The sequence below is a fragment of the Dasypus novemcinctus genome, chromosome 11 (genome assembly GCF_030445035.2).
Source record: "Dasypus novemcinctus isolate mDasNov1 chromosome 11, mDasNov1.1.hap2, whole genome shotgun sequence".
Taxonomy (NCBI): Eukaryota; Metazoa; Chordata; class Mammalia; order Cingulata; family Dasypodidae; genus Dasypus; species Dasypus novemcinctus.
In genome coordinates this window covers 3,320,917-3,336,677 of record NC_080683.1, presented here as the reverse complement: position 1 = coordinate 3,336,677, position 15,761 = coordinate 3,320,917, and the positions used below count along the sequence as shown (strand labels likewise).

Here is a 15,761-nt window from a genome sequence, read left to right as displayed (position 1 = left end):
CTGAGGGAATCATGGGGCACAGAGAGCTAGCCTGTCCTCTGCTGGCCCTTCTCGCCCCAGTCCCCCGGGCGTCACCCGCCACTGGTGTGAGTGCACCTGCTCACGACACGTGCACGGACGTGCTGGGCGTTCAGGGATCCCAACAAGGCAAAGAGGGTTGATAAGCCACTTGTCCGACCCGCACCCCATGGAAACCCAGTGCTAGGTGTTAGCTTCCCGTAGGTCCTAACGCGTTCTGTGGTCTGGGGTTCAGGCACGCCCCACCCCCAGAGGGAGGCCCGACCTCAGCGCCAAAGCTCACCTCCCCCCAAACACTGCGGGCGCAGGCCTTGGTTTGGCTTTATCTCTGCTCACGAACAAGGCCCCTGGCCACACAAATCATGTTAAACGAAGGACATCCAGAAAGTAGCATGGACAAGAATACTTTATTTGGCAATTTCAGCACCAACACGTAGGGAAGGGAGCCCCGCCCTCCTTCACCAGCCTCCCTGGAGCCCCACTTTGCGGTCCCGAGGGGGAAGCATGCTTTTTACATGAAAGGCAGCAGCTGCGGCCCGGGCAGGTCCTGGCTCCTCTTCCACGAAGGGCAGAGAAGCACGCAAACCCCACCGCGGGTCAGAGCCCACGTCACCGGGCATCTCCGTGCAGATGCCAGCCAAGCCCTCGTTCAGGCTCCCGGGCCTCCGCGACGTGACCCTGTCAGCCCCCGCTGGCCAGCACTCCAGGGACGCCTCATCCCACTCCGAGGCTGCAACGGCGAGCAGAGCCCTCATGTCTCTGGCAGGCGGAGGAGGGTTCCAGAAGTGGTAGAGATGCTGTGTGGGAGAAAGGCAAGGCTGGGGCCAGAGGCTTGGGCCCAAGGGCTGGAGAGAACTTGCATCTGGGCCAAGGATGATCCTGGGGTCCAGAGAAGGACGAGGGAGGAGCTGGCTCCGCAGGCGGGCTGCGCACGAGTGGAGGTCACTGCTCTGTGCCATCTGGCCAGGGGGCAGGGGCGACACTCACCAGTCCACCAGCTGGGCCCCGATGAGGTCATGCACATGATAGGCCAGGCCGAGCCGCGCTGCGGCAGGCGCCCGCCGGCCGAGGAGCTCTGAGAGGAGCAGCTCGCGGTACTTGGCCTTCCGGATCATGCCGAGGACGGCCTGGCGCCCTAGGGGAGAGGTGGCCCAGGAGGGAGGAAAGGCGGGTGGGGCCTGAGGCCCGAGGAGCAGCCAGGAGGTGTTCTTGAGGGGCACGGGCTGGGGCTGCGGAAGGCATACCTCTAACAAAACACTTGATAAATCTCCCCGCTCCGGGCACGGCTAGCCACCAGCTGCCAGCGTCGCGGACAGTGAGCACGCCAGCATTCACCAGCTGCCTGCGGGGAGAGCGGAGCTGCTGGCGGAGGCCTTGGCTGAGGAGCCCCGCTCCTCCCCTCCTCCCCACCCCAAAGGCCAGGAGACCACGTTTCCAGAAGCCGGAGCAGCCAGGCAAGGGGCCCGGGTACAGAAACCCCAGGCGGGGCAGCTCCTCGCACCGCGCCCCTCGGCTTGCTGCCCGTCAGGACGCCCCCTCCCCACTCTCTGCCTGTGACTACTACCTGCTCATTAAAACAGCTTCTCCTCTCAGCAGCCCTCACCAGGCTCCTGCCATCTGGCTGAAAGCAGTGAGCGGCCGCTCCCACACATACTCTGGGTTAACAAGGGGGAGGCTGGAGCCTGACACAGCCCCCCAAACTGGCCTTGAGCATGCGTCGTGACCGTCTCGTGGGCTTTCCCTCTGAACGGCACGCTCTAGGGGCGCGTGCCCTCAGTCCCAGCATGACTCACGGGGCACTTCGGGTCTCAGCCACCTCTCCTGAATCCTAGCCCGCGGCTCTTTGCAAGGCCCCGGGTAAGACAGGCCTCCTCTCGCAGGTAGAGGAGTACCAGCTTAGGGCATTTTTCTGAGGAGAAGAGGCGGCCTTCTTTGGGCAGGTGCACCCGAAGGAAAGGACAAGCTGGTGGGATTGGAAAGAAACAAGGAGGTGCCAGGTGCCGGGCTCCACCGTCCCCCGTGCCTCACGTGATCTCCGGGTCCCTGAAGCCGAAGGTCTGGGTCATCTGCTCCTGCTGGAAGCTCAGGTCCCCACAGGCTGGAAGTACTGAAGCCAGAAACTTCTGCACTGCCCCAGCGTAAGGTCGGCCATCACAGGCCTTGAGGACCTGGACCGAACGAGAGGCGCGACCTGGGCCCCAGCCTCAGCCTGCACCCACCTCGTGCCCAGGACAGGCTCTGCCTCTTGCTTGGGTCCGTCGGCTGCCCCCACCCCTTGCCCCCCTCCAGGACTAGCACTGCTCGCCAGGCCCTGCCCCCCGGGAGCGGGAGGGAAGCACTGCCCCTTTCTTCCGTTCCTCAGCCCCCCGCTCCCCCCGACACACGTGCCTGCACACGCCAACACACACACAGTCGCGCGTACTTTGGTCCTGTAGTCCTCGGTGAAGAGGAGTCCGTGGGCGTCCAGGTCAAAGCCCAGCTGGACAACTCTGATCTCCCCCTGCTCCTGGAGCTCCTTCTGTCTCCAAATGGGGGTGAAAAGAAGGGTGTCAGGGTAAGATGCTCTGCTACACTTCTGGGCACTTTTGGGTGGGAAGGTTTTATTTGCATTTTCCTCCTAGTAAAGGGGAAGATAGGCAGCGGACTTGGCCCAGTGGTTAGGGCGTCCGCCTACCACACGGGAGGTCCACGGTTCAAACCCCGGGCCTCCTTGACCCGTGTGGAGCTGGCCATGCGCAGTGCTGATGCACGCAAGGAGTGCCGTGCCACGCAAGGGTGTCCCCCGCGTGGGGGAGCCCCACGCGCAAGGAGTGCGCCCCATAAGGAGAGCTGCCCAGTGTGAAAGAAAGTGCAGCCTGCCCAGGAACGGCGCCGCACACATGGAGAGCTGACGCAGCAAGATGACGCAACAAAAAGAAACACAGATTCCCGTGCCGCTGACAACAGAAGCAGACAAAGACGACGCAGCACATAGACACAGAGAACAGACAACCGGGGGGCGGGGGGGAGGAAGGGGAGAGAAATAAAATAAACAAATAAATAAATAAAGGGGAAGATAACTGTGTAGACCCCCAAGAGGCCTTTTCCAACCTCCCTCCCATCCATCCTCTTCACCATTTGTCTGTCAAATAATTAATACATATTTTCTAACCCAGGCCCTAAGATAAACTAGTGATTAAAACATGGCCCTGTCCTCCAGGAACCAACTGCCTAGATTTGGGGTGAGGGAAGAAAGGGAGGAATATGGGATAAAATGTTTAAAACAAATAAAAGTAAACCAGGACTCCTACTTCAACGAATAGCACAAGAGCCAACCCACCCACTGAAGAACAGTGAAAATGCTGGATCAGATCCTATTTGTAAGCTCTCGAGTGTCTACAAGGCGCCCGCCACGCCTGCAGCAGCAGTGGCAGGGGTTTAAGATGTAAGGGGTCTACAAGGTACCCACTACTCCCGGGGCAGCAATGGCAGGGGTGGCCACTGCAGCTCCAGCCCAAGCCAGACCCGGGACGAGGAGGGGCTGAGCCGGGTGGACCCTGCAATCGGCATGGGGGTGGAGATTCTGGGCGGAAAAGTCCATGTCCTCCTGCCCCACTGGCCTCTCTCCGGAGATTTTGACGAATCGCCTCCCGGGCGTGAAGCAGTGGTTTGAGTGAGGTGGCTGGGAAAACGCTTGGCATGTCCGAGCTGGACAGGCTCTCCCTGGGTCCTCCGGATTCAGGATGGGATAGGGCTCCCCATGGCCCATGGAGTGGCAGGAGGAGACACGGAAGCCCAGAGAAGCTCTGCAGAGTGCTGTGGTTACCGGCCGCCACTCAGGCTCACAGGCCTTCCTTAGGGCCTGTGCCTTGTCTTTCAAATCGAGGCAGTCTTGATTCCACAGGGATTTGTACTAACGACATTTGCTGGAGAGAGGAGAACGCCTGAAGACGTGGACAAAAATAAGGATCACAGGTTGATGTGGGAGGTTCGTGGGGGTAAGGGAGAAGTTCTACGCATTCTGGACGCCACCAAACCATGGCACTCCAACTGGCTTTGCTTTGTTCATGAGGAACCATCTCAGGAGCAGAAGAACTTGGCTGCTATTCAAGAAGGAGAAAACATTTTTTATTTGGCAACTGAAGACACAGAAATGGATACAGGGAAGCAGATGTGACTCAAGGAGTTGGGTACCTGCCTACCATATGGGAGGTCCTGGATTTGGTTCCTGGTGCCTCCTAAAGACAAGCAAGACAGCAAGCTGATGTGATGGGCTGATGCAACAAGATGACACAAAGAAGAGACATGGAAGACACAACAAGCGGGAGTGGAGGTGGCTCAAGTCATAGGGCATCTCCCTCCCACGTGGTAGGTCCCAGGTTCAGCTCCCGGTGCCTCCTAAAAGATGACGAGCAGACAATGAACAGATACAACAAGCAGACAGCAAGCACGAACAATGGGGGAATGAGGGTGGGGTGGAGAAATAAATAAAATAAATCTTAAAAAAGAAAAAAACTTAAAAAAAATTGGATACAGAACTTCTGGTTGGCTACCTGGACAGTGACAGGGAGGCCAATGAGGAAGGACAGCAACTTATGACTGTGATCGAAGAAGGAAAAGTGAAAAAAAAAATCCCAGGGAAGGAAACGTGGCTCAGGTGACTGGGCTCCTGCCTACCACGTGGGAGGTTGCGGTTTGGATCCCGGTGCCTCCTGAAGACAGCGAGCTGCTGTGACGGGCAGGCACAGCAAGCTGACACAAGAGACATGGGGACGGAAAACATAAAGACACAACAAAGCAGGGAGCGGGGATGGCTCAAGCAATTAAGCACCTCCCTCCCACATCAGAGGTCCCAGGTTCAGCTGCCAGTGCCTCCAAAAGAAACAATGACGGGAAATGGATGTGGCTCAACCAACTGGGCTCCCGTCTACCATACAGGAGGTCCAGGGTTCAGCACCCAGGGCCTCCTGGTGAGGGCAAGCCGGCCCACATGGAGTGCCAGCTGGATAGCCACCCCGCACAGGAGTGCCAGCTGATGCAGCAAGGTGATGCAGCAAGAGCCACAGAGGAGAGAAATAAAGATGTAGCATAACAGGGAGCTGAGGTGGCACTAGGAAGTAATTGCCTCTTCCACTCCAGAAGGTCCCAGGATCGGTTTCTGGAGCAGCCTAAAGAGAAGACAAGTAGACACAGAAGAACACACCGCGAATGGACACAGAGAGCAGACAACAGGGGAGTGCGGGGGGCGGAATAAATAAAATAAATCTTAAAAAAAAAAAAAATGAAGACAGACACAGCAAGTGAAAAACAAGGTGGTGGGGAGAAATAAACAAAACAAATCTTAAAGAAGGAAAAAAAATTCCAGAGGACAATCAAATGCTGGCACAAAAGAGGACTATGCCAGTCCCCAGGGTGAACTGAGTTTACCAGCGAGGAAATTCTTGCCAAGCATCTTCAGACAGTGCACCAGAAGCCCACAGAGGAGAAAGGATTTAAGTGCAAGAACTATGGGAAGGGGAAGCGGATTTGGCTCAATGGATAGAGCGTCCGCCTACCACATGGGAGGTCCGCAGTTCAAACCCCGGGCCTCCTTGACCCGTGTGGAGCTGGCCCATGCGCAGTGCTGATGCACGCAAGGAGTGCCCTGCCATGCAGGGGTGTCCCCTGTGTAGGGGAGCCCCACGTGCAAGGAGTGTGCCATAAGGAGCGCTGCCCAGCGTGAAAAAAGTGCAGCCTGCCCAGGAATGGTGCTGCACACACTGAGAGCTGACACAGCAAAATGATGCAACAAAAAGAAACACAGATTCCTGGTGCCACTGATAGGAGTACAAGCGGACACAGAAGAACACACAGCGAATGGACAGAGCGAGCAGACACTGGGTGGGGGAGGGGCAGGGAAGGGGAGAGAAACAAAATAAAAATAAATAAATCTTTAAAAAAAGAAAAAACTATGGGAATAAATTTCCTGTTAAGCAGGCTTTGCAGACATTTTGGCTAGCACAGAGAGACTTGCCGGGGGGTGCCAGGCTTGTATGCAAGACCGACAACTGTGGACAGAGCTTAAGAGCAAGGATGCCTGACCAGACACCAGGGGAACGTCCACACTGGACACCCTAAGAAAAAGCTGGTATGTTCAGTGTGCAGTAAAAAGTCTTCTTCAGCATCGAACCTCAGGAACACAGAAAGATTCATGAAATACATGGCTGTCAAGAGTGTAGGAGGAAATTTATTTCAGCTCATGAGCTAAAAGGTCATACTATCACCCACTCAGAAAAACAACCCTATAATTGCAAGATTTGTAATAAGTCTTTCAAGAGGCTTGATCAAGTTGGTGCCCACAAAGTAATACAGAGTGAAGACAAACCTTACAAATGCAAGCTTTATAGAAAGAGATTTGCTCACAGAAATGTTTATAAGACTCAAAAGAAGACCCACTCAGAAGAGAAACTGTTCCAAGGGAGTAAAGTAAAGCTTTGTTCCGGACCCCATTTTCTTTGCAGACACCAACTAATAACAACAGTGAGAGGACTTTCAAGTGTCATCACTGTGATGCTACCTTTATTTATTTAAAAGTAATGTGAAGGTTTATTTATCTCTGTTTTTCCTCCCCACATCTCTTGTTGCATCATCTTGTTGCATCAGCTTGCAGCTCCTGCCTGTCACGTCAGCTTGCTGTCTTCCTTAGGAAGCGCCAGGACCTCTGTTCTCTGCTTTTATTGTGTCTCTCATTATGTTTTTTCTTTTTGTGTCCCTTGTTGTGTTATCTTGTTTTGTCAGCTTGCCATGCCCAGTCACCTTAACCACATCTGCTTCCCGCGATGCTACCTTTAAAAGGAAGGATACCTTAAATGTTCATGTGCAAGTGGTCCATGAAAGACACAGGAAATACAGACGTGAGCTGTGTCATCAGGCATTCATTACACCTTCAGGGCCTAGTGGTCACAGGAAAACACAAACAGGAGAAAAGGGGGAAATCTGTCCATATTGTGGTCAGAAATTTGTTAGCAGTGGGACACTGAGAGTTCATATATGGAGCCACACAGGCAAGCGTCCCTCTCAGTGCCTGCATTAGTTAGCCAAAGGGGTACTGATGCAAAGTACCAGAAGTCTGTTGGCTTTTATAAAGGTGTTTATTTGGGGTAAAAGCTGGCAGTTATAAGGCCCTGAAGAGTCCACCTTGAGGTACCACAGGGGTCTTTTCTCACCACGTGTTGAAGCAAGATGGCACCAGCCTCTGCCTGGTCTCCCCGTCCTCTCCCACGGGCCCAGCTTCTTCCACTCAGCTGCAGGCTGGCACAGGGCTCGTCTCTCTTCCCAGGGCTGCAGGGTGAAAGTTCTCTCCTCTTCCCGTGCCATGACAAAGTTCTCTCCTCTGGCATCCATGAAGCTCTCTCTTTCCAGGTCTTTCTTCTGTATCTTCTTGGGCTAGTGTCCATTTATATCAGCCCACCCAAAGATGGTACCTTACCCTGAGTTATACCCTACTGACGGGGTCGAATCAAAGCCTTAATCTTAACATATTTTAATCAAAGACATAGCAGCTGAATCTAATGCAATCAAAGGGGACTCACACCCAGAGGAACAGACCAGTTTAAGAACATAATCTCTCTTTTTAGAATTCATAGATAATCTCAAACTGCCACAGTGCTCTTACTGTGAAAAAGGTTTCAGTAAAGAGGACAGACAGAAGATGCACGTCCCTGCTCACACCAGGGAGAAGCCATCCAAGTGCAAAGCCTTCAGCCAGAAATGAGGCCTGGACAAGCACAAAAAGACACACATCGGAGAAAAGCCTTCTCAGTGTTTGTGACTTGGCCTTAGGCCTGAAGAAAATGCTCACCCAACACAAGATGACTTAGAATCCCAAGCGTCCTCCAGCACAATGCCAGTTTTGCCATAAGAATTTACAACGGGGAAGCGGACTTGGCCCAGTGGTTAGGGCGTCCGTCTACCACATGGGAGGTCCGTGGTTCAAACCCCGGGCCTCCTTGACCCGTGTGGAGCTGGCCCATGCACAGTACTGATGCGCACAAGGAGTGCCGAGCCACGCAGGGGTGTCCCCCGCATAGGGGAGCCCCACGCGCAAGGAGTGCACCCGTAAGGAGAGCCGCCCAGCGCGAAAGAAAGTGCAGCCCGCCCAGGAATGGTGCCACCCACACGGAGAACTGACACAAGATGCCGCAACAAAAAGAAACACAGATTCCCGTGCCGCTGACAACAACAGAAGCAGACAAAGGCAACGCAGCAAATAGACACAGAGAACAGACAACCAGGGTGGAGGGGAGGGGACAGAAATAAATAAATAAATAAAATCTAAAAAAAAAAAAAAAGAATTTACAAGGAATCACTACCTCAAAGTGCACAGGAACAATATCCACAGTGAGGCTAACAGCTGCCACGCAGAAGGGCTTCCGATATGATGCCCAGAGTTCCCTCACCTGAGCAGCACAGCAGACATAGCCAGAAGTAACTCATCTGGTCTCACAGTTCTTCTTTGCCTACCTTTAGAGCGGGGGCTCTTAACAAGGGGTGGGCTTGAACTGAAATTCAAAACGCATTATTCTTGTTGGGAGGTGTTGGTGCGGGTGTCATATACTTATTAAATAATACACAGTATAGTGTGGACTTAGTAAGGGGTCCATGGTTTTCACTTGACTTGCAAAGGGGTCTGTGGAACAAAAAAGGTTAACCCCTGTTACAGAGTACAGATTACTAGGAGATAGAATGTGGGCTGAGAATGGGAGCTGATGCTTCATGTATGTAGAATGTTTAATAAGGTTTACTGTACAAGTGTGGAAATGAATAGATTGATGATAACACATTACAGTGAGAATAGCTAACCACTGAGTTATAAATGTGATTGTGGCTGAAAGGGGGAGTCTGTGGACGAAAGGTCATTGAAAGGAAGTTAGAGAATAATCTAGGGACTATATAATACAGTGATTATGGTGGTAGATGCAGACTGTGGTTAATAGCATAAATATAAGATTGCTCTTTTACAAAGTATTACAAATATGGTGATATGTGGGAAAATTACAACTAATGTAACTTATGGACATTAGTTGTAATTTTCCCACATATCACCATATGGTTAAAAATAATAGTCTAATAATACCCTAATTTGCAGCAATGGCAAAGAAGATATGTGAATTCTAAGGGACAACAATAGGAATACATAACAGAGTATAGGATTTTTTCTTTTGAAGTAATGCAAACTTACTAACATTGACAGAGATGATGACAGCACAACTCTGTGATGAAAATAAGAGCTGCCAAATGTACACCTTGAATGGATTGTACAAGGCATTGAACTGTATAACACTGGGAATCCAGTGGTAATGATGGACTATGGTTAACAGGACAAATATGAGAATGTTCTCTCGTGAAGTGTAACAAATATAGAATACTAACACAGGGTGTTAATAATCAGGTGGGCTGGGGTAAAAATACATCAAATTAAGATAGGGGTTATAGTTAATAGTAATATTTTAATGATGTTCTTTCAGAGTTTGTAATACATGTTTCCCAACAATGCAAGGTGCTGCTGGTGGCTGGGTGTTGTATGGGAGCCATTTGTTTTGTAAATCCACAACTTTTACGATACACTTATTGTTTATGTATAGTCATGTATCAATGACATACTTCAGTAAAATTTTATTTTAAAAAAGCAATCAGCAAAAACCAGAATTATCAGATACATATTATAAAGTAACTATCCACATCTGTGATGAAAGCAAAAAAGACAAAGATGGAAAGATCTACAGAGAACAGAAGATACACCATCCAAAAAAGTGATCTCTATTTGAAAAATTAAAACACAACTTTAGAAATTAAAAATTTTAATCTATAAATAGATTAAACAATGGATCATATGGATCTTAAGGGAGAATTAGTTCTGATAATTTGGATCAACCCAACTTCTGAGAAGAACTAAAGAAGCTGCATGATAAACATGTACACAAGAACACACACACACACACTTTCCTAAAAGCACTGGAGAACTTACAAAAAATTATGAGATACTGAGGAATTGTCAGGTTAAGCTCTGCAAGAAGACAAAATTCCAGAGGGGTAAATTCAGTCTCTTAAAACAGGGGTCGGAAAACGTTTTCTGTAAATGGCCAGATAGAGAATATTTTAGGATTTGTGGGCCACGCGGTCTTTACGGTATATAAATGGGCATGGCTGTGTACTAATAGAACCTTGTAGGAGCAGATGAGTCTCAAGCAGGGGAGCACCTGCTACCCACATGGGAGATTCTGGGTTCAGTCCCTGGCACCTCCGAAAAACAAACAACAAGCAAACAAGCAAAAAAAACAACTCAGGGGAGCCAATGTGGCTCAGTAGTTGAGCGCCAGCTTCCCACATATGAGGGCCCAGGTTCATTCCCGAGTCCCGATAGCTCAAGAAAATCAAAAAAACACCTTATATAAAAAATAGACAATAGGCCAGATGTGGCCAATGGCCATGGTTTGCCCATGGTGCCTCTCATTTCACCTAAGGGTATTTTCCCAACCTGGAAAAGCAAATTCAAAGCTGAGCTGTACTTTGGGCAGCTTAGAAGCCCAAAAAGAGAGAGGGCAACAGAAGTTAAAGCCCAAAGTCCACCAAAAGTGGGCACTGATAACCACCTACTTCTGGTTAGGAACTTGGACTATGCCCTCAGGATGAGGATGAGCTGGAAATAAACGAACCTTTGCACGGACGTGCACCTGGGCTTCCTAAGACCTGGTGGTCCACAGAACCACAAGGCTTGAATCTCAGTTAAAATAACTGTTTACAAGTAGTAGTGCCTTCAGGCATCTGGTAAGAATAAAAACAAAAACCCCGCAGAGGAATAAATCATCATTCTAGGCATCACAAATATCATTGATTGTACGCTTTGATGAACTGTATGCTTTATTTATAAGTATCAATAAAACTGATTTGTTAAAAAAAAAACAAACACAAAAAAAACTGGGCACACAAAGAACCAAAACTCAAAAGCAAGCATCAGAAGAAACAGACAACAGAAACAGATCAAAAAGATGTAATATTGGAATTATCGTAAACAGACTACTGAAAAAAAAATCCCGTGGGGCCAACTGAGCCCACTGCCAGTTTTTGTAAATAAATAAAGTTTTATTGGCACACACACACAAAAAAACTTACGTTCACATTGCTTAAATAAATAAAAGCTAAGATGGAAAATTTCAACAGGAAACTACAACATATAAAAAGTGACAGACTTGAAAAAAGATCCAAGTAGAAAATCTGGCACTGAAAAATAAATGATTTGAACTCAATAGACAGGTTTAATAGACTAGGTATAATTGAATAAAAAGCTATTTAGGTGCAAAACAGTTTTAAAAAACTAACCAGAATATACCAGAATTAGAAAAACTGAAAAGAAGATAAGACTTCAAGATATTAAGAGAGGGAAGCGGAGTGGCCCAGTGGATAGGGCGTCCGTCTACCACATGGGAGGTCCGCGGTTCAAACCCCGGGCCTCCTTGACCTGTGTGGAGCTGGCCCAAGCGCAGTACTGATGCGCACAAGGAGTGCCCTGTGACGCAGGGGTGTCCCCACGTAGGGGAGCCCCATGTGCAAGGAGTGCGCCCCATAGGGAGAGCCACCCAGCGCGAAAGAAAGTACAGCCTGCCCAGGAATGGCGCCGCACACACGGAGAGCTGACACAGCAAGGTGACGCAACAAAAAGAAACACAGATTCCAGTGCCGCTGACAACAGCACAAGTGGACAAAGAACACGCAGCAAATATACACAGAAAACAGACAACTGGGGCAGGGGGAGGGGAATCAATCAATAAATAAATCTTTAAAAAAAAGATATAAAGAGAGGTTCTAATGTACGTTTAATTAGAATTCTGGAAAGAAAGAAAAGAGAATAAGGTAGAGGGAAGAGATGAAGAGTCAATGACAAATCCACAACTGCAGTGGAGTACATTAATTCAACTCTAATAAATTCATAGAACAAAGAGAAAAAATAATTACTGAGGATATAGAGATTTCAATCGTAACTTTGGTTACTAAGAAATTAGTAACAGAATAATGCACATTTTTTTCTTCAAGCATATACAGAACATTTAGCAAAACTGACCATAGTGCACAAAGCAAATCCCAAAGTAAATTTCAAATATCATATTGTGTATGGCCACAATGCAATTTATGCCAGAAAGCAGTAACAAAAAGGTAAGAAGAAAATTCTAGGAGTTTGGAAATTATGACGAACGTTTCTAATTAATCCAAGGAAAAAAAGGAAAAAAAGCACAGAGAGTTAGAAAACGTTTCAAACTGAATGATAGTGAGATGAAGCTAAAGTAATACTTAAAACAGGGAAATTTACAGTCTTACATATATGTGTAAGAAAAGAAGAGAGGCCGGAAATTAACAGGAAAAATTAAGTAAAATAAACTCAAAAGTAGTAGGAAATAGATAAATGATATAGGAAACAAGCATATAACAGAGATTAAACAAAGTCAAAAGTTGATTCTCTGAAAGGCTATTAAATTAGATAAACCACTGGTGAGACTGATTAAGAAAAAGGGAAGGGGAAAAAAATACCTAGAGAAGGCACAGATAACCAAAATAAGTAATAAAAAAGGCTCACCAGTACAGACCCAGCACATAATAAAATGAGAATATTACAATCCTTATGCCAAGAAATTTGAAAATTTACATGAAATTAACAAATTCCTAGAAAAATAGTTTCCTTTACAAGAATAGACCATTTCTATTCATAAAATAGAAATCTATCAAAGTGAGTTAGCTATAACTATATGCAACAACTTGGAAGAATCTCAAAGACATAATCACCTAACAAAACAAGATACAAATATATACATACAATATGATTCTATTTCCATCAAGTTCAAAACTGGACAAAACTAAACCATCCTATTTATGGATCCACACGTAAGTGTTATAAAGAAAGTGAAGAGAACAAGTATACCAGTCAGGGCAGTAATTCCCTTCCAAGGACAGAAAACATTTTGATCACAGAGGGATATATGTGGAATGCTGGCCGTGTTCTAATCCCTGACCTGGATGGTAGTTAAACGGGTGTTTGCTTTATAAACAGTCTTTGAACTATGTGGGTACACATGTATGTTTTCTTTTAGGCAATTTTTAAAGCTTTTTTTTAAAAATCTAGGCCTACATTGCTAGATTAAAGACAACAAACACTCTATAAGGAGCCTTTGTTTCCTCTTTTCTTCCTGACAGGTCATCATTAACCTTCTCCTTGCTATATCCAAAGAAGAGATTTCCGTTTTATTCTACCTGACCTCTTCACCACAGGCCACTGCCTCAAATCGCAGGCCCTAACACTGCCCAGTACTCTCACCTTGAAATCTCTTCATTTTCATAATAGGCCTTTGCCTGGGTTCCTCTCCTCTGGCAATTCCTTCTCAAATCACCTTCAGACACTCCTTTTTTTTTTTTTTTTATCAATGTTTTTGATACATATTCATAAAGCACGCAATCCATCCAAAGTATACAATCAACGGCATTTGGTATAATCAGAGAGTTCGCAGACGCCTCTTCCTCTGCTTGCCCTTACATCAGTGACTCTCACATTTTAAGGTATGCTAGGCAAGTGGCCGTGGCTCAAGCAATTGAGCTTGTTTACCATCTGGAGGACCCAGGTCCGATCCCCAGACCTCCTGGTTAAGAAAGAAAAGAGGCGCCCCAGACCTGCGTGGTGAGGCACAGGCCCCAGTGTGGCAGAGACATACCAGAAAAGACGATGACGCAACCAGATGGGGGGAAAAAAGGTAGGTTCAGAACCCCTTGGGCAGTGGTTTAAAAACGTAGGTTCCCAGATCCCACTCCAAGAGATTCATTAGTTTTAAGTGGGTCCCAGAAATGTATATTTTTTAATATGCAGCCCAGGTAATTCTAGTGCTGGTAAAATTCAGGCCACACTTTAAGAAATACTGCCATAAATACTGGTATCTCCCAGCATTCTGGATTTGATCCTACTACCTTTCACTCTAAACCTGGGGTCCTTAACTAGGGTCTCAAAGGATCTATAAATGCTCTCCCCACCAAAATAATTGTGTGTATATGTGGCATATATGCATTTTTTGATGGGTGGCCACAGAGCCATAGCTTTCACACCTTCTAAAGTTTATAAAAAAGTTACAGGGAAGCAGATCTGGCTCAACTTATAGAGCATCCACCTACCATATTGGAGGTCCAGGGTGCAAACTCAAGGCCACCTGATCCGGGTGGTGAGCTGGCCCATGCACAGTGCTACCATGCACAAGCAGTGCCACGCCACGTAGGGGTGAGCCCCACGTGCAAGGAGTGTGCCCCGCAAGGAGCGCCACCCTGTGCAAAAAGCACAGCCCACCCAGGAGTGGACAGAGAGCTGACGCAGCAAGATGACACAACAAAAAAGAGACACAGATTTCCAGTGCTGCCGAGAATGCAAGCAGACACAGAAGAACACACAGTGAATCCACACAAGAGAGCAGACAACGGGGCAGGGAAGGGGAGAGAAATAAAGAAAAAAAAAAAGTTACAAATTACTCTTCTACTCACTCTTTCTATCAGATCTTAACCACAACCACAGAATGAAGGGCGACTGACTTCTCACTGGCTTCCAATTCTGTATCACCAGCCCAGAATTCTCTTCAAACCCTCATTAATCTTTGGAGGCTCCACAAGCAGCTCCAACTCAACTTGTACAAAACTGAATATAACAGCCACTCAACCTGCTCCTACTGATTTGTCCCACCAACTGTCCAGGGAGTCTGTCATCTGGAAAACCCGAGAATTATTCTGGATTCCTCCTTCTTCCTGGCTGTTCACACCGCTCGCCTCTCCTCTCCCTCCCTCCTACATTGTCCTAACTTAGGCCTTCACCATTTCTGAGCTGCAATATCTACTTGATTGATCTCCCTGCTTCATGCACCACCTCCAATCCACCCAATACATCAATCCCGCTCATGTTTAACATGCACCACCAGATCATCACTCTCGTGATAAGGCAAGAACAACACTGATGGTACAAGACCCGTCATAATCTGACGTCTACCTGCATTCCTAGCCCAATGACTCAGTTTCCCCCAAAACCTCGCTCTTGCACCTCCGTGTTGGCATGCCCTCCTTGGCCGAGGGTCTTTATAACAGGGTCTGTCGCCTTCACCCTAGCACCGCAGTGCCTGGTACAGAGCCCGGCGCAGATGCTGAACTGATGGCGGACCAAGTGATAGGGAACCTGGGGGGCCCGAGGCCGGGGAGGGGCCTGCCGCGGTCTCTCGGACGCCCCTCACCAGCTGCCGGTCGGCCGCGGTCCGGTCGGGCACGAGGCTGTACACCTGGCTCCTCAGCGCGATGGGCGGCAGCGCATCCTCGAACAGTGCTCGCGGGAACAGCCGCACCAGCTCCGCTAAGGCCGCCCGCGCCGACCCTGGGGGAGAGACCCGGACGCTGACACGTGAACTGGGACCAGGAGACACACCTAACGGGGTGTCGGTCCCCCGTATCCATGGTTACCAGAGACGAGACCACCCCCAGCCGGGACCTTCAGCGCCGCCCTCGGGTTGCCATGGTTACCTGACTCGCCCCTCAGAGGATCCGCGTCTATATTCCCCCGCTCCCGCCGCCTTTTCAGGCCGAAGGTCTCCGGGATCAGGCGAGGCCTCTTGCGGCTCATATCCCGGAACCTCTGCCTTCCCGCTGCTGAGGAAGGGCTGTGCGCCGAGGCAAGGGAATGTGAAAATAGTCTTCCGGCGCACGACAGTGACGTAAGGGCTCCC

General features: G+C 48.7%; 1 protein-coding gene and 1 pseudogene across 1 annotated transcript; one reads left to right on the top strand and one right to left on the bottom strand.

Annotated features, from left to right (window-relative positions):
- Positions 1–406: 406 nt before the first annotated feature.
- WHR1 (winged helix repair factor 1) lies at positions 407–15,701 on the bottom strand. Its single transcript, XM_004452381.5, has 7 exons — positions 15,559–15,701; positions 15,276–15,412; positions 2,441–2,536; positions 2,047–2,186; positions 1,263–1,360; positions 1,006–1,153; positions 407–815 (listed from the first exon to the last, which is right to left on the bottom strand). The coding sequence occupies exons 1-7, from the start codon at positions 15,656–15,658 to the stop codon at positions 770–772; spliced, it is 765 nt and encodes a 254-aa protein (XP_004452438.1). The 5' UTR covers positions 15,659–15,701; the 3' UTR covers positions 407–769.
- On the top strand, positions 3,566–6,578 carry LOC139439965 (PR domain zinc finger protein 5 pseudogene; annotated as a pseudogene).
- Positions 15,702–15,761: the final 60 nt, after the last annotated feature.